Below are 27,029 nucleotides of genomic sequence, written 5' to 3' on the forward strand. Positions count from 1 at the left end.
CCAGGATGACCGGCACCTCCTCACAGCTGCAGGAGGCTGCCGGAGCTCCGGTCTGTCGGAGGACCGCCTATGGTGCGCCTACCAGCACTTGCTTTTCTCTCAGGGTGTGCTCCCCTAGCCTTTTGTCTTCCCAGACTAACCCACAAGGCAGCAGGGCAGTGGTTGGGTGATGCCAGGGCGTGTACACAATGTGGGCCTGCGCATCACACCTCTGGGGACCACTGCAGCTCCGAGATCCCCTGCCACGTTTGCCTTGGGCCGCGGGGCCCTAGTTACTGTGTGTGGTACACCTCGGACAAGTCGCCACCTCATCACAGGGCCAACACAGATAGACAGACAACATTCACACTCACATTCACACACTAGGGCCAATTTAGTGTTGCCAATCAACCTATCCCCAGGTGCATGTCTTTGGAGGTGGGAGGAAGCCGGAGTACCCGGAGGGAACCCACACAGTCACGGGACAGTCAGTTAACATCTAAATGTCCGAAGATTGGTATTTTCTTGTCTTTTAGGCAATTTACAAAAGGTAAACATGGTAGACTACAGGCTTCTCGGAGCTAGAAGCTACACACCAGCTAAGCACACAATAACACATTAGCTAGACCAGTGTTTTTCAACCTTTTTTGAGCCAAGGCACATTTTTTGCGTAGAAAAATCTGGAGGCACACCGCCAGCAGAAATCATTAAAAAAACGAAACTTAGTTGACAGTAAAAAGTTGTTGTCGCAATTGTTGGGTATGACTTTAAACCATAACCAATCTTGCATCAATATAGCTCTTGTCTAAAAGTAGGTGTACTGTCACGATCTGTCACACCACACCATTTGTATTTGGAGTTTTTTTGCTGTTTTCCTGTGTGTAGTGTTTTAGTTTTGGTCTTGCGCTCCTATTTTGGTGGCTTTTTCTCTTTTTTTGGTATTTTCCTGTAGCAGTTTCATGTCTTCCTTTGAGCGATATTTCCCGCATCTACTTTGTTTTAGCATTTAAGAATATTTCAGTTGTTTTTATCGTTCTTTGTGGGAACATTGTTCATTGTCATGTCATGTTCAGATGTACATTGTAGACGCCGTCTTTGCTCCACAGTAAGTTTTTGCTGTCGTCTAACATTCTGTTTTTGTTTACTTTGTAGCCAGTTAGGTTTTAGTTTCGTTCTGCATAGTCTTCCCTAAGCTTCAATGCCTTTTCTTAGGAGCACTCACCTTTTGTTTGTTTTTGGTTTAAGCATTAGACACCTTTTTACCTCCACGCTGCCTACCGCTGTTCCCGACATCTACAAAGCAATTAGCTATCGGCTGCCACCTACTGATACGGAAGAGTATAACACGGTTATTCTGCCGAGCTCTAGACAGCACCGACACTCAACGACAACACATCATCTGCAGACTATAATTACTGGTTTGCAAAAAATATTTTTAGCCCAAATAAAAACCCCGTTTCCATATGAGTTGGGAAATTGTGTTAGATGTAAATACAAACGGAATACAATGATTTGCAAATCCTTTTCAACCCATATTCAATTGAATATGCTACAAAGACAACATATTTGATGTTCAAACTGATAAACATTTTTTTTTGGCAAATAATCATTAACTTTAGAATTTGATGCCAGCAACACGTGACAAAGAAGTTGGGAAAGGTGGCAATAAATACTGAGAAAGTTGAGGAATGCTCATCAAACACTTATTTGGAACATCCCACAGGTGAACAGACAAATTGGGAACAGGTGGGTGCCATGATTGGGTATAAAAGTAGATTCCATGAAATGCTCAGTCATTCACAAACAAGGATGGGGTGAGGGTCACCACTTTGTCAACAAATGCGTGAGCAAATTGTTGAACAGTTTAAGAAAAACCTTTCTCAACCAGCTATTGCAAGGAATTTAGGGATTTCACCATCTACGGTCCATAATATCATCAAAGGGTTCAGAGCATCTGGAGAAATCACTGCATGTAAGCAGCTAAGCCTGTGACCTTCGATCCCTCAGGCTGTACTGCATCAACAAGCGACATCAGTGTGTAAAGGATATCACCAAATGGGCTCAGGAACACTTCAGAAACCCACTGTCAGTAACTACAGTTGGTCGCTACATCTGTAAGTGCAAGTTAAAACTCTCCTATGCAAGGCGAAAACCGTTTATCAACAACACCCAGAAACGCCGTCGGCTTCGCTGGGCCTGAGCTCATCTAAGATGGACTGATACAAAGTGGAAAAGTGTTCTGTGGTCTGACGAGTCCACGTTTCAAATTGTTTTTGGAAACTGTGGACGTCGTGTCCTCCGGACCAAAGAGGAAAAGAACCATTCGGATTGTTATAGGCGCAAAGTTGAAAAGCCAGCATCTGTGATGGTATGGGGGTGTATTAGTGCCCAAGACATGGGTAACTTACACATCTGTGAAGGCGCCATTAATGCTGAAAGGTACATACAGGTTTTGGAGCATCATATGTTGCCATCAAAGCAACGTTACCATGGACGCCCCTGCTTATTTCAGCAAGACAATGCCAAGCCACGTGTTACATCAACGTGGCTTAATAGTAAAAGAGTGCGGGTACTAGACTGGCCTGCCTGTAGTCCAGACCTGTCTCCCATTGAAAATGTGTGATGCATTATGAAGCCTAAAATACCACAACGGAGACCCCCGGACTGTTGAACAACTTAAGCTGTACATCAAGCAAGAATGGGAAAGAATTCCATCTGAAAAGCTTCAAAAATTGGTCTCCTCAGTTCCCAAACATTTACTGAGTGTTGTTAAAAGGAAAGGCTATGTAACACAGTGGTGAACACGCCCTTTCCTAACTACTTTGGCACGTGTTGCAGCCATGAAATTCTAAGTTAATTATTATTTGCAAAAAAAAAAATTCTAGTTTATGAGTTTGAACATCAAATATCTTGTCTTTGTAGTGCATTCAATTGAATATGGGTTGAAAAGGATTTGCAAATCATTGTATTCCGTTTATATTTACATCCAACACAATTTCCCAACTCATATGGAAACGGGGTTTGTAGGTGAAATTAGATAATCTCCCACGGCACACCAACTGTATCTCATGGCACACTAGTGTGCCGTGGCACAGTGGTTGAAAAACACTGAGCTAGACATGCATAATAAGTTTCCTTAATTGAACGATATTGCAGTCTAAAATTCTACATTTGTCTATATAAACAAGTATCAAATAATTATCTTTGAAGATTACTTACACATACAGAGTTTTCAAGGCAGAAGCATATTAGAACGTATCCAGTAATAAACACGTCTGCATCATGCATGTCCGCATTTGTACCATGTTTCGTGCTGATATCAAATTGGCTTAATATCGATATTGGCCAATACTTAAAGCTCCAACATTGGTATCGTATCAGAAGTAAAAAATTTGTATTGCGACACCTCTAGTGGAAATAATACTGTAGATGCTCCAATTAAAGTCTTCTATAGTTGCCGAGTGCGTGTCTATAAAAGTATTTTATTAACCCCACAGAATGTAAGTGGGTTAATTTGAAGTTTTACTTGAAGCTTTATCTACCTCTGCATGCGCTTTAAAATACTGGTTGCGCTACACCACTTTCGGTGAGAACGTCATGTGTCTTCGCGTGTGCAGCATTGTTGTTTACTAAGAAAGTATCACATTCACCAAAGCCAGCTCAGAAGCTTGCTGTGATTGCTACATTTACTGTGTTGTACAATATACTTCATGATACATGACCATGTGGTCAAAGAGAGCTACAATTTCATGTCCATTTTCTCAGGCATTTCAAATAATTATTAAGGTGTAAACATTTTGTTATTTATGTATAATGAGTCTTCATAGTTTGGAAATAGCATTTGTTCTCTATATATCCCTGTTTCTAATTAAATATGATTAATTCCATTTTATTTAAAGTATACAAAAGTATGCACAATTGTATGAGGGGTTTTTGGGGACTTTATTCAGAATTACCTCTTACATACACTACAGAAATGCTCTCACATAAACAACTGAAATGTTTTTCTCTCACACACACTACTAAAACACTCTTATACACACGACTGAATTGTTTTGTTCTACACACACTACTGAAACACTCAGACATACAACTGAACTTTTTTTCCTCCCACACACACACTACTGAAACACTCTCATACACGCTACTGAAATGCTCTCATACACTTTACTAAAACGCTCTCATACACATTGCTGGAATTCTCTCACACACACTACTGAAATCCTCTTATGCACACTACTGAAATCCTCTTATGCACACTACTAAAATCCTCTAACACACTACTGAAATTCTCTCATACACACTACTGAAATCCTCTTATGCACACTACTAAAATCCTCTAACACACTACTGAAATTCTCTCATACACACTCCTGAAATCTTGTCAGTCAATCTTGTCTCCCTGCGTCACGCACATATTGCCGGGCAATCTTAATCGGCGGATTCGGCACAAACATTTTTGGGTGGCGGGCAGTCTTTATCTGTACGCACATATCCGGGTGGCAGGTATTAATTTTCGATTTATGATGACCAATGATGAGCAGCCAGGTTCCAGACATCCTTGGTCCTTCACTAAACCATTTTACTTACGATATATTATATGTATGAGAGAAATACATTTCAATAGTGTGTGTGAAAGGTTTTCAGTAGTGTGTATGACAGGATTTCAGTAGTGTGTATGAGACAAAACATTTTAGTAGTGTGTATGAGAGGATTTCAGTAGCGTGTATGAGAGGATTTCAGTAGTGCGTATGAGAGAAAAAAATTCAGTGTGTGTGTGAAAGCTTTTCAGTAGTGTGTATGAGAGAAAAACCTTTCAGTATTTTGTGTGAAAGGTTTTCAGTTTTGTGTGTGAAAGGTTTTCAGTAGTGTGTGTGAAAGGATTTCAGTAGTGTGTAGGAGAGAATTTCAGTAATGTGTATGAGACACAAATTTTTAGTAGTGTGTATGAGACGAACATTTTTAGTAGTGTATGAGATGATTTTAGTAGTGTGTGTAAGAGGATTTCAGAAGTGTGTGTGTGAGAGAATAATTGTTCAGTTTGTGAGAGCATTTCAGTAGTGTTTCTAAGAGGAAATTCTGTATAATGTCCCTAACGGCCCCCCATATAATAGCATCATTTTTATTTCCAGCCCAGTCTATGGCTTCATCTTCCTGTTCAAGTGGATTGAGGAGCGTCGATCCAGGAGGAAAGTTAACACTTTGGTTGATGAAACCTCTGTCATCGATGAAGAGATAGTTAACGATATGTTCTTTGCACATCAGGTAAAGCATCTAATATTTGCTGAAAGGCTACAGCAGGGGTCACCAACCGTTTTGAAACCAAGAGCTACTTCTTGGGTACTGATTAATGCGAAGGGCTACCAGTTTGATACACACTTAAATAAATTGCCAGAAATAGCCAATTTGCTCAATTTACCTTTAACTCTATGTTATTATTAATAATTAATGATATTTACACTTAATTGAACGGTTTAAAAGAGGAAAAAATACGAAAAAAATGACAATTAGATTTTTAAACATAGTTTATCTTCAATCTCGACTCTTTAAAATTCAAAATTCAACCGAAAAAAAGAAGAGAAAAACTTAAAAAAAGAATTTATGGAACATCATTAGTAATTTTTCCTGATTAAGATTAATTTTAGAATTTTGATGACATGTTTTAAATAGGTTAAAATCCAATCTACACTTTGTTAGAGTATATAACAAATTGGACCAAGCTATATTTCTAACAAAGACAAATCATTATTTCTTCTAGATTTTCCAGAACTAAAATTTTAAAAGAAATTCAAAAGACTTTGAAATAAGATTTACATTTTATTCTACAGATTTTCTAGATTTGCCAGAATATTTTTTTTGAATTTTAATCATAATACGTTTGAAGAAATATTTCACAAATATTCTTCGTCGAAAAAACAAAAAGCTAAAATGAAGAATTAAATTAAAATGTATTTATTATTCTTTACAATAAAAAAATAAAAAATTTACTTGAACATTGATTTAAATTGTCAGGAAAGAAAAGGAAGGAATTTAAAAGGTAAAAAGGTATATGTGTTTAAAAATCCTAAAATCATTTTTTAGGTTGTATTTTTTCTCTAAAATTGTCTTTCTGAAAGTTATAAGAAGCAAAGTAAAAAAAATAATGAATTTATTTAAACAAGTGAAGACCAAGTCTTTAAAATATTTTCTTGGATTTTCAAAATCTATTTGAGTTTTGTCTCTCTTAGAATTAAAAATGTCGGGCAAAGCGAGACCAGCTTGCTAGTAAATAAATAAAATTTAAAAAATAGAGGCAGCTCAATGGTAAGTGCTGCTATTTGAGCTATTTTTAGAACAGGCCGGCGGGCTACTCATCTAGTCCTTAAGGGCTACCTGGTGCCCGCGGGCACCGCGTTGGTGACCCCTGGGCTACAGCATCTTTTAGTGATGTGTAATATGTGAATGTTCTAATTTTTTTCTTCTTCCCTAGCTGATACCAAATTCATGCGCCACTCATGCCTTGCTGAGCGTGCTTCTGAACTGCAGCGGTGTGGAGCTGGGCAACACCCTCAGCCGCATGAAAGCTTTCACAAAAGGCTTCAGTCCGGAGGTAACATTTTTTAGACATAAGCAGTAACGTACATAGTTTCCCCACTGTGTCTTGTGTCATCAGAGTGTCATACTTTGTGATAATGCAGTGTTTCCCACAGGACTGGAATGTATCTGAGGCATTCGTAGTTGTGGCGGTCAATGATGTCATAATGTTCAGGGTTCCCCCTACATGTAAATGATTGTGGTGCACTGCCACAATCATTTAAGATATAGGCCGCCACACCTTCTTTTTTTATTGTACATGAAAAACTTTTTTTTTTACATAAAAAAAAAAAATCAAGTACCGGTAATGTGAATAGATAAATAGATAGATAGTACTTTATTGATTCCTTCAGGAGAGTTCCCTCAGGAAAATTAAAAACGATGGATATACTGTAGTCTGTTATTCACATACTAATTACATTTGAAAAACATCTCAAATATCATAAAAAAATTGAGTTGACACCCGCTAAAATTAAGTAGAGAAAGTTGAAGAGAAAGGTATTTCAAGTTAATTAATGCATTTTTTCAAGCCTGTGAAGACCACCCGTATTTTTTTTTTACATTACTACCGACAATAACATCTAACTTAACGCTGTCTGCGTCTTAATTCGAACCTCCAGTTGGATGTGTCTGTGTGGGGAATGTGCATGTTGTCCCTTTGTGTGTGTGTGTAGTTTTTGTTGTGGTACTGTGGCTTCCTCCCACATTCCAAAAATTTGCATAATAGGTTAATTGGAGACTAAAGTGTGAATGATTGCTTGTCTTTTCTTGCCCTGCGATTGGCCATACCATTTTGGGTTAGCCTGTCAATGAGCTGGTCCATTGTATGTTAGAATTAAGCTAGCGGCATTAGAGCCAACATTCGTCCTGTATAATTGTATTGCTTTTTTTCAGTTCATTTCAAATTATATTATTAATTTATGGTGATTCCTACATGTATGTGCATATATGTCCTACAATACTTCCTTAGTGTGCTTAGTTTTAGTTGAGAATATCAATAAACCACCTGAAGTTATTTTTCATCTTTAAATCAAAGAACTGTTTACATATTTGGCAAACTAAATTGCAACATTCAGGGAGGGCAGAATATAGTGTAGCCTGTGTTCCCTTTTACAATGAGCAGCAAATATTGAAAAATACAGAAAAACAATATAATATAGGAAAAATATGTTATTAACAGTGTTGGGACTAACGCGTTACAAAGTAACGCGTTACTGTAACGCCGTTAGTTTCGGCGGTAACTAGTAATCTAACGCATTGTTTTTTATATTCAGTAACTCAGTTACCGTTACTACATGATGCGTTACTGCGTTATTTTACGTTACTTTTTATGTAGTATTGGCTTGAAACAGAAGATCTGAGTGTGTTTTGTGGCAGCACTATGGTGTCGTTCTTCTGAATCTCTTGTGTCACACGGAGGAGCTGCCGCGCTGTGTGTGTGTCTGAGTGCGGGAAGAAGAGGGAGGGGACTCGGGGAGGGGTGCGCGCAGCAGCATTCGTGAGGGAGGGGCGGAGACAGAGAGAACGAGAGAGTTGTTAACACGCATGCGTCGCCAGGCTCAGCTTTTTACCGATGGATTTATCAGATTTAATTTTTTATTATCTATAGCAGGGGTGTCAAAAGTGTGCCCCGGAGGCCATTTGCAGCCCACAGCTAATGTTTTAAAGGCCCACAGCACTTTCTAAAAATACTATTAAAATAAACAAAAACATAACAAAAGTGAAATAAAAAAGCTTAAAGGTTAAATGTAATTTATAAAAAGTTGCAATGTTGACTAATAAAACAAAGCTGTTTTTTTTTCTTTCAAACTGTCATTGCTCAAAACATAATATTGAATCAAAATCAATGTTATTATGAATTATAGTACACACACTGTGTCAATTCTCTCATATACTCTTTATTTCTAGACTTCTAGAGTGTTTGATTATCACATCGCTCTAAATGTATAAAAAATAAAATTCACAAACATAAAGAGGGATCCTAGTGGGCCAGGCCAATATTTCCTTATCTCTAAACTAAAACTGGGGAAATGTGTAGAGTGTTCTGGGCTTCAGACATGATTTTATTTCAGAATTCCTTGAGAGAAAAAACGCCTGGTTAGGCTTTGGTATGTAAAAATAAAGTTAAAGTACGTATTTCGTTTACAGCTATGTTGTTATTATGCTGTTTGTTACTTATGTATGTTATGTTGCAGCTATTTAAAATAGTTTTGTCAATTTGTTCTGGCCTGAAATAAGTTGGCCCTTTGAAACATATCTTTGTCTTTGTGTGTTGTATGTAGACCACATTGCTTAGCAGAGTTCACTGATGCAAATGCATGTCAAGTTGATCAACACATTGTATTATTCTCCAGTGCAATAACAATACTGAATGAAGGCTAAAAGGGCATTAATGGGAGCTTTAAAAAAAGAAATAACTAAATAGTTACTTTTCACAGTAACGCATTACTTTTTGGTGTAAGTAACTGAGTTAGTAACTGAGTTACTTTTGAAATAAAGTAACTAGTAACTGTAACTAGTTACTGGTTTTCAGTAACTAACCCAACACTGGTTATTAATAACTAATAACATATTTGTTTTTAATTATATATAAGTTATTTAGCCTTCTTAAAGAAGATATATGCATCATTGCAAATCAAAATGATCATGATGTCATATATGATGATGTCATATTGACCATGCCCCCTCCACGCCGCTAAACACGACTCCACCGCCACATATACAGTGGCAATCAAGGGAAAACCCTGGTGTTATTTGCATAATTTGCCATGACGCAAAACAGGATATAAAAGTATTGACTTAAGTGTGTTTGTTATCGTGCAGATGTAGATGCTTGTGCGTGTGTCTTATAACACACATTTAAAAAAACATTCATTATGTTTCCTCGGATCCGTGCAAGTGTGCACAGATTTTAAAGGTAAAGTACACGCCATTGTATGTCTGATATATTACTAAATCAATGAAGGGATGCGTTTATAATTAGAAATGGGTACCGACCTAATGGCACCAGTGCCGATAAAAACGGTTGCAACCAAACCGAAAAAGTGCTAAAGGAATCTACTCATTTAGTTTTTTTCACTGCTTTTATTATTTTATTATATAATGTGTTGTGCTTTAACATTGCTTCTTTTTTTTGTTTTTTTTATCAATATTTACAGTGAATGACCAAACTAAGTGAAGAGAAAAAAGAAACAAATAAATAAAGGGAAAACAACAATTTGTAGGATACATACACCGAAAATCTTTTGAATCTTTTGAAAGTACTGATTTGGTGCTAGTATTAGTGAAAACGCAAACGATACCCATCCCTAATTGTAATGGGTGCCCAGGTTAGCTGTGGTATGTGCATCTGAGATGTTTTAAAGGGGTCATATAATGATATTTTATTTCTACATTTAAAACACTTCATTGTGGTCTACATAACAGGTAATGGTGGTTATTTTGAATTTGTTTTGCATATATTATGTTTTACAGACTGTTTTCCAGTGGTTTTTTTTGTGGGGGGTCTTATTTACGTGGCTCCACTTCGAATGCGTATTCTCCCCACCATATTTTTTGTAGTTTTAGCACTTCCAAAGCGAGTCTACTGACGCATTAGGTTAGAACTATACGCTACTTTGTATTAGAAATGGCAGTAGCGAAGAATGCATGTCCATGTACGAACTAGTCTACCCCACAACAAAAGAATAGAGGAAAAAAAAAAGGATCTTATTGACTACAGCGGCGGACTACAATAGCGGACCGGCACAAAGCCCTTTGGGTAAATTTATACTATATATGGATAATCCACTGACGTCACCAATGGGAACAACGTCACCAAACGGGCAGATTCTAAACGGCTCGTTTCCCAGAAGTATGAAAAAAGGCAAGATTGTTTTATAAATATCTCCACAATGTCTCCACGGTTTGAGGCAAATACACAACAGCAGGTACCAATAGGTAAGAAAAGTTGGTTTTGCATTATAGAGCCCAGAGTCGTGTATAAAGTGTCTGGCCAACTAAACAACAGGCGTCATGACTTCTACCAAGGATGTGTGCGGCTGTGCCCGGGTGCATGCAACTGCTGTTCTTTTGTTAGTTTTCATTAGTTTTTCTGATGAAATAAACCAAAATAATATGTCTCCTGGTATATGTAGTTTTAAACATACTCCAGCTCATAAACGTACAATATGCTTACATTTCGTGAAAGTATAATTTTGTGGCCATATTTGATGCACTCTGCTGTTACATTCTTGCAGCGTTTAGTGACCATCAGGCACTTAAACACGCACCCGGCGCAATAAACGTAAAAAAATACACAGAACGACCAAAAAAATTACTTACTACCCTCATTTTGCCAAAATCTTTATTAGATTTGGACCAACAATCATGTATGTCAAATGTGGTGGCTGCCTCCAAAGTATTTGTAATCACTGTATGTATCACTTATTTTGTATTATTCTAACTGATCTTTCTTTTTTGTAACATGGTAAGTGAATAGGTTTACTTTTGTAGTTAATTCCCCATATTTCTGCACAATAAATCAGATATGGTAACACTGATGAGCAGTAGAGCATATGGTGTGATTTTTGGTCCAGAACATATTTTGCTTTATTCATTATTAATGTATTTCTTGCCACATTATGTTGTTTATTTGATTACAGTTCATTTTCTCATCTATTATTACACCCAAAATGTGGTTTACTTTACTCTTTCTCTGTCCACTGTTACCGAATAGCATTATTTTAGTTTCACTGAGATACAAAGAGTCTATTTTTGTCAAACTGTCTCTTAAATGCATTAACTTCTGATATTACTCTTTGTATTAGCTTTTGTGTGTTCTTCCCTAAACAAAACGCAGACGCTGTGTTGTGTGTTTACATCGCACAAGACATTGGAGTTGGGCTCTCTAATGTGGACGTCGAACCTTCACTTACCATACTTGTCTTCTTTCTGGGTTGTGGGGAAAGCGATGTAAAATCTTTCCACAATTCACGTGGGTGGAGCTGCCCCTATGCTGCACAACAATACATTTTACCAGCCAAAAAACTAACAAGGAAGCACCGCAAAAATCTTAAGTGCAAGGCAGCTGTAAATGAAATCTATTGCTATAAGATGAGTATGTAAGACTTGGCTCCCATATTTGTACCCGACTGATAGTTTATTGTAAGATGTGTAGAGAAACCTGTTTACAAAGTCGTCCTAAATGAAGTGATAGGCGTATAAACTAGGATTAGGGGTAGTATCATGTTCAGTAGAAAAGAGGTTTTTGGACTTGAAAACTGAAGAAAAAAAAAAAGATTTGTTTGTTTAGTGCTCATAAACAGGCCCAAACAAAACATATTACTGTTCGAACATCATTAAAAAGTGACTTTTACACTTTAGGGGACCTGTAAAGGCCTACTGAAATGAAATTTCTTTATTTAAACGGGGATAGCAGATCCATTCTATGTGTCATACTTGATCATTTCGCGATATTGCCATATTTTTGCTGAAAGGATTTAGTAGAGAACATCGACGATAAAGTTCGCAACTTTTGGTCGCTGATAAAAAAAGCCTTGCCTGTACCGGAAGTAGCGTGACGTCACAGGTTGAAAGGCTCCTCACATTTCCCCATTGTTTACACCAGCAGCGAGAGCGATTCGGACCGAAAAAGCGACGATTACCCCATTAATTTGAGCCAGGATGAAAGATTTGTGGATGAGGTACGTGAGAGTGAAGGACTATAGTGCAGTGCAGGACGCATCTTTTTTTGCTCTGACCGTAACTTAGGTACAAGCTGGCTCATTGGATTCCACACTCTCTCCTTTTTCTATTGTGGATCACGGATTTGTATTTTAAACCACCTCGGATACTATATCCTCTTGAAAATGAGAGTCGAGAACGCGAAATGGACATTCACAGTGACTTTTATCTCCACGACAATACATCGGCAAAGCACTTTAGCTACGGAGCTAACGTGATAGCATCAGGCTTAACTGCAGATAGAAACAAAAGAAATAAACCCCTGACTGGAAGGATAGACAGAAAATCAACAATACTATTAAACCATGGACCTGTAACTACACGGTTAATGCTTTCCAGCCTGGCGAAGCTTAACAATGCTGTTGCTAACGACGCCATTGAAGCTAATTTAGCAACGGGACCTCACAGAGCTATGCTAAAAACATTAGCTATCCACCTACGCCAGCCAGCCCTCATCTGCTCATCAACACCCGTGCTCACCTGTGTTCCAGCGATCAACGGAGCGACGAAGGACTTCACCCGATCATTAATGCGGTCGGCGGCTAGCGTCGGATAGCGCGTCTGCTATCCAAGTCAAAGTCCTCCTGGTTGTGTTGCTGCAGCCAGCCGCTAATACACCGATCCAACCTACAGCTTTCTGCTTTGCAGTCTTCATTGTTCATTAAACAAATTGCAAAAGATTCACCAACACAGATGTCCAGAATACTGTGGAATTTTGCGATGAAAACCGAGCTTTTTGTATTGGATACAATGTGTCCGAATACTTCCGTTTCAACGATTGACGTCACGCGCATACGTCATCATACATAGACGTTTTCAACTGGAAGTTTCGCGGGAAATTTAAAATTGCACTTTATAAGTTAACCCAGCCGTATTGGCATGTGTTGCAATGTTAAGATTTCATCATTGATATATAAACTATCAGACTGCGTGGTCGGTAGTAATGGGTTTCAGTAGGCCTTTAACTTGAAAATACAATGTGTTTTTCAGAGTAAAGGATATGCAATTGGAAATGCCCCAGAGCTGGCCAGAGCACACAACAGCCATGCTAGGTATGTTACTGCTACGTTTTCCTGCTTCCTTGTGTTGGAATCGCTTCAGTTTTCTCTGTGTGTTTCTATGGAGACCGGAGCCTCGCCACCTGCCCGAGAAACAGAATGGGATCAGTGCCGTGCGAACCATGGAGGCTTTCCACTTTGTCAGCTATGTGCCCATCAAAGATCGCCTCTTTGAGCTCGATGGCCTTAAGGCTTACCCGATTGACCATGGTGAGATTAGAAGGCCCCCCCAACATGCATTTGTTGACCAGTTGGCAGCATTTTGGCTCATTGGATGCTTAAAATAAGTAATAGAATTGATTGACAATTATGTTGTTTAATTTTAGGGCCGTGGGGAGAGGAAGAGGAATGGACGGATAAAGCTCGGCGGGTCATCATGGAGAGGATCGGCCTGGCCACTGCTGGGTGAGTGTCAAAGAGTCCCTACTAATATCTTCTTCTCAGCTTCTCACTCAGGATTATTTTGTTCTTGTTCTTGTTCTCAGTGAGCCGTATCACGACATCCGCTTCAACTTAATGGCAGTGGTGCCGGATCGCAGGATGAAATACGAGTCCAAACTGGGGGTTTTAAAGAAGAACCGACAGACTATTCTGGAGGGTCTGCAGAAGGTCAGGCTGTGCAATTAGCTGAGAGGATTTTTACGTAGGGTTTATCTTTCTATTCATTCTTTGACAACATTTTCTATTGACTCCCATTTTTGTGTGTTGAATTTGTGTCTCCTGGTTGCAAACAACACAAAGTGGGCCCACAGCTCAGTTATGTTGGCACATTCTACAAATGGAATTACTATAGAGAACAAAAAGGCGTACTGTTGTGCTTGTAACCCGAAAGCAAGACAACTTGAAATCTCTTTGACACACAAATGTGTGCGCCACTTATTCAACCAAAGAGCAGAATAATCTTTTTACATAAAGCGACTAAAAATGGCGGTCACAACAAACCCCCACCTTTTGGGTAAAACTCTTGACGGTCACTTAAAGGGGCCACACCGAAACACTCACTCTTAGTTGCATATATGAATGGTAAACAAGAACAACATTGTTATGTGCACACTAGAACAATGGCAATGAATAATGATGACAAAGTCAAGTAAACAGGTGTGATAAGTTGTGCCCTTAAAGCAACCGCTACACACGTCCCCCCAGAATTCGCCATCACAAAAAACAAAACAGTCAATGGACAGGGGCACCTAAGGGCCGACCAGACCGGGTGCGCCGGACTGGTACAAATGGCGGGGAGTCTGCAGGGGGAACCGACAGGAAATCTGCCCTGTCGGAGGTCCCGGGAGCCCGCAGAGAAAGATGCAAAACATTATCATGGGGCGCAGGCAGAGCGGGCCTGACGACCCCGGCGCGGGGGTACCGCCATGGTAACTGGCTGACTAAGATCCAAGTGGGCCGCTTTAAGCCGGTCCACCGTGCTATGTGCAGCTGCGTGAAGATGGTAGAGGCCCGACCAGGTCCACGTTGACATGGTCAAAACGGCGTTCCGGAACCGTAAACGGTGCCAGTGGAGCCCTGGTGTGGCAGTGCACTTTTGAGCGCTGGCATGCCACACATGTGTCAGCCCAGTTTCTGACGTCCTTCTTCAGTCCATGCGAGGCTAATTTTGCAGCTACCAGCCGCTGGGAAGGTTTCCTTCCAGGGTGGGAAAGGCTGTGGATCGAGTCAAACACCCGTCGCATCCAAAAGGCAGGCACAAGGGGCCGTGGCCGACCCGTTGAGATGTCACAAAGGAGCGCAATATCTGTGTCCTCAAATAGAACCTCAGACAACTGTAGCCCTGGGGCTGCAGCCTTCAGAGCTCGGATGCCCGGGTTGTTGGTTTGGTCAACTGCCATCTGTGCAAAATCAAGCCCCACATGGACAGCGCCCGTGATGGCTCGGGAGAGGCATTCAGCAACGACATTGTTCTTACCAGCAAGATGCTGGATGTCCGTCGTATACTCGGAGACGTAGGAGAGGTGCCTCTGTTGCCGAGCCAACCACGGTTCGGCCGTCTTGGCCATCGCTAAAGTGAGGGGTTTGTGGTCCACAAAAGCTGGAAAATGCCTTCTTTCTAGCAGCAAACGAAAATGGCGTATGGCCAGATAGAGGCCAAGGAGTTCACGGTCAAATATGCTATATTTCCGCTCGTAGGGGCGCAACTGCCTGCTAAAGAAAGCCAAAGGTTGCCAAGTGCCACCCACCCACTGCTCATGCACTGCACCTACAGCATAGTCTGAAGCGTCCATGGTGATTGTAATTGGAGCATCAGGTAATGGGTGCGCCAGCAGAGTAGCGTTCGCTAGAGCAGAATTGACTCCCACAAAAGCACTTTGCTGCGCGTCAGACCAGTCCACCATGTGCTTGGGAGCAGCCCCTTTAAGAGCATCATACAGCGGCCGCATGAGGTCAGCGGCCCGGAGGATTAAACGATGGTAAAAATTTCCCATGCCAAGGAACTCCTGAAGTGCCTTAACCGTGAGCAGGCGGGGGAAGTTTGCGATGGCAACAACCTTCGCTAGAATGGGAACTGCCCTGCACTTCGTGACGCAATGTCCAAGGAAGTCGATTACAGACAACCCGAACTGGCACTTCGCCAGGTTAATAATGAGCCCTGAGGTGGGTCATATGCTCGGCCTGAGAGGTGCTCGCTACAAGGTTGTCGTCCAAGTAGACAAACCGAAATGGCAAGTCACGTAAAACAGAGTCCATCAGCCGCTGGAAACTCTTTGAGGCGCTTTTAAGGCCAAGAGGCATCCGTAAAAATTTGAACAGGCCCATTGGGGGATGACCGCTGTCTTTGGGATATCAGAGGGGTGGACCAGCAGTGCCGACACTCATGGCCACTGCTGAGTGCCGGCCCTGGCGTTTCCCGGCGGCGGTCCACTGAAACTGCATGGGGGACGGCACCGCTTGGCTTTGGTTCCGAACCTTGCATGGAAAAAACAAAGTCCAGAATCCAGTTGGCGCCTGGGGGGGCGCAGCAGCAGCAGCGAGAGTGGAAGTATCTGCCATGGGCCTTTCATCCCCAGCCGGAAAGAATGCAGCCACATAGGTCGGTTGGCAGGCTAAAAAGAACTTATCTGCTTCAGCAGCGAGTTTGCGGCAGTCTGAGATGGCAGTGTTGGCTAAAGCAGCATGCATCTGAGAGGGCAGGAGTTTCAGGAAAAGCTGCACGAAGAGGAAACCAGGCCTGTGCTCACTTAAGAGGTCGCGCATTTCGTCCATAAGTTCAAAATGCGGCTAGTTTTCTCCGCATCGGAAAGTTTGAATGTCTTTAAGAGGTGAGCCTTCAACTTGAGATACTTGTTCACATCCGGTGGACGCGTAAGGATGCTACCCACTCTCGTCGTCGTTGCACTCCTGAGGAAGGAAATTACATAATAAAACTTTGTGTCGTCCTCAGTGATACCACGCAGCGCGAACTGTGCTTCGGCATGGGCAAACCATGCAGTCCCGGAAGATTCCCAGAACTCAGGCAGCTTCAGTAAAACTGCATTCGCCGTCATGGTCGATAATATTCACTGAATGCGTTCAGTGAAATGTTGGGGTCACCAGTGTTGCGCTTGTAACGCGAAAGCAAGACAACTTGAAATATCTTTGACACACAAACGTGTGCTCCGTTTATTCAACCAAAGAGCAGAATGATCTTTTAACATAAAGCGACTCAAAATGGCGGTCACAACAAACCCCCCACCTTTGGATAAAACTCTTGATGATCGCTAAAAGGGACCGCACCGAATTACTCACTCTTAGCTGCATATATGAATTGTAAACAAGAACAACATTGTTATGTGCGCAATAGAACAATGGCAGTGAGTAATGACGACAAAGTCAAGTAAACAGGTGTGGTGAATTATGTCCTTAAAGCAACCGCTACAGTACCATTAAAAAGTTGAAATTGCGATACCAATAAATAGGGGTCTCCAAATACAACTTTTTAACTTTTGATAAGATACCAATATTGTAGCCTTAAGTATTGGCCGATACCATTATTGAGCCAATATGATATCAGCAGAAATCATACATACTTTTTTTATTTTGTAGTGTGGAATGTTAAATACGGCTCAATGAAGTGAAATGGAACAGAGAACAATGGTAGGTATGAAAAACATGAACCTATTTATTATTAACCGTCCATTATTTAAGTTGGAGTAGAGTGCTAATTGTTTTTTGATTACACATAATGGCCACAGTAATTCATTAGGTTGAGTGATGTGGACACGTTTGTTACTGGACACTTACTAATACGCTTTTGCCTTGGAGTCTTTGCATGTGTAAGTAATATGCAATTATAATTATTTGATTCTTGTTTATATTGACAAATGTGCTGTTTTGTTCAATGAAGGATACGTATTACGTATGTCTAGCTTGTGTGCTATTGTGTGCCTAGATGTTGTGTAGCTGCAAGCGCCTAGTAGCCTAAAGCCTACCATGTTTACCTTTTGTAAATGACTTGATTAATATAGAAGAAAATACCAACCTTGTGTGCTTATTGGAGGACTTTTAGATGTTAACTGACTGTCCAGCTCTGCACAAGTAAACACGCTGCAGGACTGTTTATATTGGAGATTTCCGATGCATTTTTTTTTCTGATTTCAGACGGGTATCAATATGGTTCCTTTCTTTGAATATCAGTGCTTTCTGTACATTTATTCATGTGTAGTATTTGTTATAATGTGTCCATCCCAAGTTATGCAAATCAGAGGATGACATCATTACAATTGAAAATAAGTTTTTTTTAAATCTGCAGATGATCCGACTCACCCAGTCTGAACTTGCCCATGATAAGAAGCATGATTCGTCCACGCCAGACGGCAACACCACTTCACTGAAGAAAGAGGCCGATGTGGAGCCAGTTATATCCCAAGGCACCGGACCTGCTTCCTCTGGTGCCTATTCTTCTATTTTTGTGAATAGTTCATGATGTTACACTGATGGATTTACTATACATCTGCTGCTTTTAGACATGGCGGATGAGTCAAGAGGTCAAACTAAAGACGCCCCTTCAGGAAATGCTAAGGTCATTGGGAAAGCACCCGGAGGAGCATCACAGCAAGTCGCCAACCGTCTGCCTGCCTTCCTCGACAACCACAATTACGCCAAGTCCCCAATGCAGGTAGGGGGAGGGGAGTTCATGGCTTTTCAATCATATGTGCCATCACCTGCTAGTATGAAATGATTGAGAACTAGCACAAGGGACCCTAAACGTTTTGACTTGGTGGCCACATTTTGTTAAAATGATGTATTTGTGCAGGTGTATATACCAATACATATACATATGTGTGTGTGTGTGTGTGTGTATATACATATATGTGTGTGAGTGTACGCATGTGTGTGCTAAGTATTTATTTATATACTTAATATAAATGTATGTGTGTGTGTGCGTGTGCGTGTGCGTGTGTGTGTGTGCGTGTGTGTGTGTGTGTATGTAAATGTGTTTGTATGTATGTAAATGTAAATGTGTACATGGATGAATACATGTATTGATATGTATATGTAAATGTGTGTATATATATACACATTTGTATATATTTATATGTATTTATATACTGTATGTATGTATATATGCATATGCATATATGTATATATACGTATGTGTATGTACACATATGTATATGCGTGTATATGTATATATGTGCATGAACATATATGTGTGTTTTTGTAAATGTGTACATATATGTATGTATATGTGTATATATGTGTTTAATACAGTACATTTCAATGCGTTTTCTTTATTTTCATGACTATTTACATTATAGATTGTCACTGAAGGCATCAAAACTATGACACTTGTGAAGTGAAAACCATTTCAGGTGACTACCTCTTGAAGCTCATCGAGAGAATGCCAAGAGTGTGCAAAGCAGTAATCAGAGCAAAGGGTGGCTATTTTAAAGCAACTACAATGTAAAACATGTTTTCAGTTATTTCACCTTTTTTGTTAAGTACATAACTCCACATGTGTTCATTCATAGATTTGATGCCTTCAGTGACAATCTACAATGTAAATAGTAGGGGTGTAACGGTACACAAAAATTTCGGTTCGGTACGTACCTCGGTTTAGAGGTCACGGTTCGGTTCATTTTCGGTACAGTGAGAAAACAACAAAATACACATTTTTTGGTTATTTATTTACCAAATTTGTAAACAATGGCTTTATCCTTTTAACATTGGGAACATAATAATTCTGCCCACGTTAATCAACATTAAACTGCCTCAAGTTGTTGCTCAGATTAAATAAAATGACAAAACTTTTCTTCTACATATAAAAAGTGCAACATTAAACAGTTTCAAGTCAACTCATCATGCTTAATTTATTACAGCATTTTGGAAGCCTGTAGTTTATTTTTATTATGTAAATGTTATATTTTTATCAACATGTGGTGGCAGGGACCCTGCCATTCAAAACTAGGCTGCTCCATTACTAATGATTAATGTAACTATAGCTGAAAAAATAGTACAATAGCAATAGGAGAGACTATTCATCCCTGAACACCATGGAGTTCATGTAAGCTTTATGATGCAGTTACATTATTATATCAACTATCAGAGACAGAAACTCTTCATTTAACATAATGTCTTTTTTGCTGCTTCAACACCGCTCAATCAACACAGAAAAAGGTCAAGTGAAATAACAGACAGACAGGGCTTTGCTGTCCGTAACACACTTGCTTGCTTATGGTTGTCCATCGAGTCCGATGACGACATCCACTTCTATCGGTGAGTTTGTTGGTGGCTGAATAGCCCTATCCTGGATAAACAAACTCTACTGCAGGTAGGGCATGTAAATGTGGTGGTGGTGGTAGAAACGGCAAACGTAGGTGTATTCCTCCTGAGTCTTCTCTCTTGTCTCCTGGCTGTCCTATCCTCCTCCAGCAGGCGGGTGCCATCCTGGCACAGCTGACGCCAGGTGTTACGATCAGCAGTCACACCCTCCAGGGCCTCAGGTCTGATTTTACACTTCCTTAGTGCAGTCTTCAGCTGGTCTTTATATCGTTTCTTCTGCCCTCCAGCAGAGCGACAACCATGGTGTAGCTGGCCGTATAACACTTTGCGAGGCAGGCGGTCTGAGGGCATCCTTACCACGTGGCCCAGCCATCGTAGTTGGTGCAGGGTGATCATGGCCTCAATACTCCTGCAGTTGGTTTTTGAGAGTATTTCAGAATAAGGCACACGATCACACCATGTGATCCCCAGATTGCGCTGAAGGCAGCGTATGTGGAACTGCTCTAGGGCCTTGATGTGGCGGCTGTAGGTTACCCAGGCTTCACAGCTGTAGAGGAGGGTAGTGAGGCAGATGGCTTGATAGACAGAGACCTTTGTGTGGAGATGGAGGTTCTTGTTTTGGAAGACCCGACGCCTGAGTCTCCCAAAAGCTGCCGCTGCCTGCTTGATCCTGTTCTGGACCTCACTATCAACAGTGTTGTCATCAGAAATAATGCTCCCCAGGTATCTGAAGGATGGAACGATTGCTATTTGTTCTCCAGAAACAGTGAACACAGGTGATGTAGATGGCTTGTTGGAGCTCCACCGGCAAACTACTTCCGTCTTGCTGGTGTTGACGGTCAGTCCCATCCTGCTGTACGCTCTCACCGCAGCCGCAAGAACAGACTGGAGGTCTTGTGGGCTGTGAGATACAAGAACACAGTCATCTGCGTACTGCATCTCAACAATTCTCTCCCTCTGCAGTTTGGTGGTAGCCTGAAGCCTCCTGATATCAAAGAGGTTGCCATCTCGACGAAAGTCCACTGTCACAACGCTGCTGTCCTCAATCTCCTTGTGGAGAAGCTTGGTAACACATAGCAAGAAGATGTTAAAAAGCACTGGTGCTAGTACACACCCCTGCCTTTCTCCTGTATGTACAGGTAAGGGGGCAGACTCTTGACCTCCTATGGTCACTCGAGCAGTCATTCCATCATGAAACTGACGGAGGATGTTAACGAACTTAATGGGACAGCCAAACTGGAGGAGGACTTCCCATAGAAGTTCTCTCTGAACAGTGTCAAAGGCTTTGGAGAGGTCGACAAAGGCCATGAATAGGTCCTGATGTTGTTCCCTACATTTTTCCTGCAGCTGTCTAGCTGTGAAAATCATGTCCACTGTGCTCCTATTCTTTCTAAACCCGCACTGTGATTCAGGCAGTATCGACTCAGTGATGTTATTAATCAGCCTCTGGAGCATCACTTTTGCCAGAACTTTACCGACAACAGCAAGGAGTGAAATGCCCCTACTGTTGTCACAGACAGCCTTGTCACTCTTGTTCTTGTAGATAGTGACAACATTGGCGTCTCTCCATTGTTGTGGCACGTTCTCTTTAGCCCAGACCTTTGTGATGTACTGGTGCAATGTTCTTGTGCAGAAGTATCCTCCTTGCTTCAGTAGTTCAGCCGGGATGTTGTCATTACCGGGGGATTTGTTGTTTTTGAGGGAGCAGGTAGCTGATCGGACCTCCAGGAAGGTTGGGGGCTCGTCCAGATTGTGCATGACGGTAAGTGTAGGCAGTTCATCCAGAACAGTGGGGTCTGCATCAGATTCCTGATTCAACAGGGTACTAAAGTGTTCCGCCCATCTCAGCAGGATGCTAGGTTGGTCCTTCAAGGTTGACAGGCCGTCTGCTGTTTTCAGGGGAGTGATGCAGCGGTTTGTTGGGCCGTAGGTCTTCTTGACAGCATTGTAAAAGTTGTGCATGTCATTTTTATCGGCAAAGGTTTGGATTTCATGTGCCTTTTTTCTCCACCACTCATTCTGCATCCTCCTAACAGCCCTTTGCACTTCTCCTTGAGCTCTATGCCATTTCTGCCTGGCGCTACTGGATGAAGGGTTCTCTAGGGTTGCCCTGTGTGCTTTGCATATCCTTCAACAGGACATGGATGGTGTCCGAGTTTTCATCAAACCAGTCTTGGTGGTTCTTGCTCCTGAAGCCGATTGTTTTGGCTGCTGCCTCTATGAGGCAGCAGCCCAATCGGAAAATTCCTGTCATATCAATTCCTAGATATGGTCGAAACTATTTAAAGTGCACTACGCATAATAAACGCAACGTTGTTAATATTGCTACTACGGATAATCTTAACAAAAACTCGTCAAAACAGCCCAATACCTATAATATGGGCTTTTTAAACATAAGATCATTGTCTCCCAAGGCGTTATTAGTTAATGAGGTCATTAGAGACAACAATCTTAACGTCATTGGTCTTAGCGAAACCTAGCTCAAACCAGACAAATTTTTTGCGCTCAATGAGGCATCTCCTCCTAACTATACGAATGCGCATGTTGCCCGTCCTCTTAAAAGGGGAGGGGGTGTCGCACTAATATACAATGAAAATGTCAACCTTACCCCTAACCTAAATAATAAATATAAATCGTTTGAGGTGCTTACTATGAGGTCTGTCACACCGCTACCTCTCGACCTGGCTGTTATCTACCGCCCCCCTGGGCCCTATTCGGACTTTATCAGTGAATTCTCAGAGTTCGTTGCTGATCTAGTGACGCACGCAGACAATATAATCATAATGGGGGACTTTAATATCCATATGAATACCCCATCGGACCCTCAGTGCGTGGCGCTCCAAACCATAATTGATAGCTGTGGTCTTACACAAATAATACATGAACCCACGCATCGCAACGGTAATACAATAGATCTAGTGCTTGTCAGGGGTGTCACCACCTCCAAAGTTATGATACTTCCATATACTAAAGTAATGTCCGATCATTACCTTATAAAATTTGAAGTTTTGACTCATCGTCAACAAGCTAATAATAATAATAACTGCTATAGCGGCCGCAACAATAATGCTGCCACAACGATGACTCTTGCTGACCTACTGCCTTCGGTAATGGCACCATTCCCAAATTATGTCGGCTCTATTGATAACCTCACTAACAACTTTGACGATGCCTTGCGCAAAATTATTGATAGTATAGCACCGCTAAAGCAAAAAAGGGCCCCTAAAAGGCGTACCCCATGGTTTACAGAAGAAACTAAAGCCCAGAAATTATCATGTAGAAAACTGGAACGCAAATGGCGCGCGACTAAACTTGAGGTTTTCCATCAAGCATGGAGTGATAGTTTAATAACTTATAAATGCATGCTTACCTTAGCTAAAGCTAAATACTACTCAAATCTCATCCGCCTCAACAAAAACGATCCTAAATTTCTGTTTAGTACAGTAGCATCGCTAACCCAACAAGGGACTCCTCCCAGTAGCTCCACCCATTCGGCAGATGACTTTATGAATTTCTTTAATAAGAAAATTGAACTCATTAGAAAGGAGATTAAAGACAACGCATCCCAGCTACAACTGGGTTCTATTAACACAAATACGACTGTTTATACGACGGATACCGCCCTCCAAAATAGTCTCTCTATTTTTGATGAAATAACATTAGAGGAATTATTACAGCGTGTAAGTGGGATAAAACAAACAACATGTTTACTTGACCCACTTCCTGGGAAACTTATCAAGGAACTGTTTGTATTATTAGGTCCATCAGTGTTAAATATTATAAACTTATCACTTTCCTCCGGCACTGTTCCCCTAGCATTCAAAAAAGCGGTTATTCATCCTCTGCTCAAAAGACCTAACCTCGATCCTGACCTCATGGTAAACTACCGACCGGTCTCCCACCTTCCGTTTATTTCCAAAATTCTCGAAAAAATTGTTGCACAGCAGCTAAATGAACACTTAGTGACTAACAATCTCTGTGAACCTTTTCAATCCGGTTTCAGGGCAAATCACTCTACGGAGACAGCCCTCGCAAAAATGACTAATGATCTATTGCTAACGATAGATTCTGATGCGTCATCTATGTTGCTGCTTCTTGATCTTAGCGCCGCTTTCGATACGGTCGATCATAATATTTTATTAGAGCGTATCAAAACACGTATTGGTATGTCAGACTTAGCCTTGTCTTGGTTTAACTCTTATCTTACTGACAGGATGCAGTGCGTCTCCCATAACAATGTGACCTCGGACTATGTCAAGGTAATGTGCGGAGTTCCCCAGGGTTTGGTTCTTGGCCCTGCACTCTTTAGTATTTACATGCTGCCGTTGGGTGACATCATACGCAAATACGGTGTTAGCTTTCACTGTTATGCTGATGACACCCAGCTCTACATGCCCCTAAAGCTGACCAACACGCCGGATTGTAGTCAGCTGGAGGCGTGTCTTAATGAAGTTAAACAATGGATGTCCGCTAACTTTTTGCAACTCAACGCTAAGAAAACGGAAATGCTGATTATCGGTCCTGCTAGACACCGACATCTATTTAATAATACCACCTTAACATTTGACAACCAAACAATTACACAAGGCGACTCGGTAAAGAATCTGGGCATTATCTTCGACCCAACTCTCTCGTTTGAGTCACACATTAAGGGTGTTACTAAAACGGCCTTCTTTCATCTCCGTAATATCGCTAAAATTTGTTCCATCTTGTCCACTAGCGACGCTGAGATCATTATTCATGCGTTCGTTACGTCTCGTCTCGATTACTGTAACGTATTATTTTCGGGTCTCCCTATGTCTAGCATTAAAAAATTACAGTTGGTACAAAATGCGGCTGCTAGACTTTTGACAAAAACAAGAAAGTTTGATCATATTACGCCTATACTGGCTCACTTGCACTGGCTTCCTGTGCACTTAAGATGCGACTTTAAGGTTTTAATACTTACGTATAAAATACTACATGGTTTAGCTCCAGCCTATCTCGCCGATTGTATTGTACCATATGTCCCGACAAGAAATCTGCGTTCAAAGAACTCCGGCTTATTAGTGATTCCCAGATCCAAAAAAAAAAAGTCTGCGGGCTATAGAGCGTTTTCTATTCGGGCTCCAGTACTATGGAATGCCCTCCCGGTAACAGTTAGAGATGCTACCTCAGTAGAAGCATTTAAGTCCCATCTTAAAACTCATTTGTATAATCTAGCCTTTAAATAGACCCCCCTTTTTAGACCAGTTGATCTGCCGTTTCTTTTCTTCTCTCCTCTTCTCCCCTGTCCCTTGGGAGGGGGAGTTGCATAGGTCCGGTGGCCATGGATGAAGTGCTGGCTGTCCAGAGTCGGGACCCCGGGTGGACCACTAGCCTGTGCATCGGTTGGGGACATCTCTGCGCTGCTGACCCGTCTCCGCTCGGGACGGTTTCCTGCTGGCCCCACTATGGACTGGACTCTCGCTGATGTGTTGGATCCACTGTGGACTGGACTTTCACAATATTATGTCAGACCCACTCGACATCCATTGCTTTCGGTCTCCCCTAGAGGGGGTGGGGTTACCCACATATGCGGTCCTCTCCAAGGTTTCTCATAGTCATTCACCGACGTCCCACTGGGGTGAGTTTTTCCTTGCCCGTATGTGGGCTCTGTACCGAGGATGTCGTTGTGGCTTGTGCAGCCCTTTGAGACACTTGTGATTTAGGGCTATATAAATAAACATTGATTGATGATTGATAGAGAGCCAAGCTGATAGAGTTCCAGTTCTGGTCGATAGAGTTCTCAGAAGAGTTCAAGGAAGACTCCACCTCCCCAAGTTTCTCAGCCAGGGAGCGGCGAAAGTCATTTCTTGGATCAGGGTTTTCCAGGCGGGCGCAGTCTAGCTTCTTCCTTTTGGGTCCTCGCCGTCTCAAGGGGGGGCGCACTTGCATGTAGACATTGGTCATAATCAAATGATGATCTGTCCAGCACTCTGCACCTCTCATGGCACGGGGGATGAGGACGTCTTTGATGTCACTACGCCTCACTATGATATAATCTATCAGGTGCCAATGTTTAGAACGGGGGTGCATCCGTGAAGTCTTATATTTAGCCTTCTGCTGGAAGATGGTGTTGGTTATGGTCAGGTTATGCTCTGAGCAGAGAGTAAGCAATCTCATCCCATTTGAGTTAACCTGACCAACTCCATGTCTGCCAAGTACTCCACTCCATATTCTGTTGTTCTGTCCCACTCGGGCATTAAAATCCCCAAGCAAGAAAATCTTGTCATTCTTGAGGATCTGGCAGAGAGCCTCATCAAGTGACTGGTAGAAGGAATCCTTTACCTCATTCTCAGATGGCAGGGTTGGTGCATAAGCACTGAGAAGTGTGGCGTAGAGATTCCTCACCAGGGGGATACGGAGGGTCATTAGTCTCTCACTAATGCCGACAGGTGTTTCAGTGAGTCTTGGCAGCAGTGTGTTTTTGATGGCCAGTCCTACACCATGCAGATGTTGTCCTCCTGAGGGGTAGCCTTTCCAGAAGAATGTGTAGCCCATACCTTCCTCAGTTAGAGAGCCTTCATCCAGGATCCTGGTCTCACTCAGGGCTGCAATGTCAATGTTGTAGCGATTCAGCTCTGCAGCAACCAAGGAGTTCTCCTGTGAGGTCTGTCAGATCTGACGTACGAGTCCAGGAGAGTCCTTACATTCCATATTGCCAGTTTCAAGTTGCATGATTTTTTATTTTTATTTTTATTTCGACCGCAGGTATATGGAATGGCCCGATAGGTGCGGTATCCTATCCAGGCGAGAATTTTTAGGCCACCTTTTCTAGGCCCGTCCTCAATTGAGGTAGGCAGTGCCGTCCCTAAATAAGGCTGCTCAAACACACAGGGGTCTGCCCAAAACAGCTTCCACTCAACCGAGCTGTTAGCGACCTATACCCTGTGCTGCTGCCGTGCAGGGTTCTAGCTAAAAGCTTCCAGTCCATTCAAACCTGCTCCCGTTGCCAGAAACCCC

At 41.7% G+C, this 27,029-nt stretch overlaps 1 protein-coding gene across 1 annotated transcript in view; it reads left to right on the forward strand.

Annotated features, from left to right (window-relative positions):
* The window catches only part of LOC133653171 (ubiquitin carboxyl-terminal hydrolase BAP1-like), a 37,285-nt gene that overhangs the window by 1,289 nt on the left and 8,967 nt on the right, over window positions 1-27,029 (forward strand). Inside the window, exons 4-11 of the mRNA XM_062052247.1 lie at window positions 5,112-5,244; window positions 6,449-6,568; window positions 13,267-13,328; window positions 13,402-13,544; window positions 13,661-13,739; window positions 13,820-13,943; window positions 18,073-18,211; window positions 18,287-18,438. Of these exons, the coding sequence (XP_061908231.1) occupies window positions 5,112-5,244; window positions 6,449-6,568; window positions 13,267-13,328; window positions 13,402-13,544; window positions 13,661-13,739; window positions 13,820-13,943; window positions 18,073-18,211; window positions 18,287-18,438 (952 nt within the window). The remainder of the gene's footprint in view (window positions 1-5,111; window positions 5,245-6,448; window positions 6,569-13,266; window positions 13,329-13,401; window positions 13,545-13,660; window positions 13,740-13,819; window positions 13,944-18,072; window positions 18,212-18,286; window positions 18,439-27,029) is intronic.

The sequence above is a fragment of the Entelurus aequoreus genome, linkage group LG01 (genome assembly GCF_033978785.1).
Source record: "Entelurus aequoreus isolate RoL-2023_Sb linkage group LG01, RoL_Eaeq_v1.1, whole genome shotgun sequence".
NCBI classification, from domain to species: domain Eukaryota; kingdom Metazoa; phylum Chordata; class Actinopteri; order Syngnathiformes; family Syngnathidae; genus Entelurus; species Entelurus aequoreus.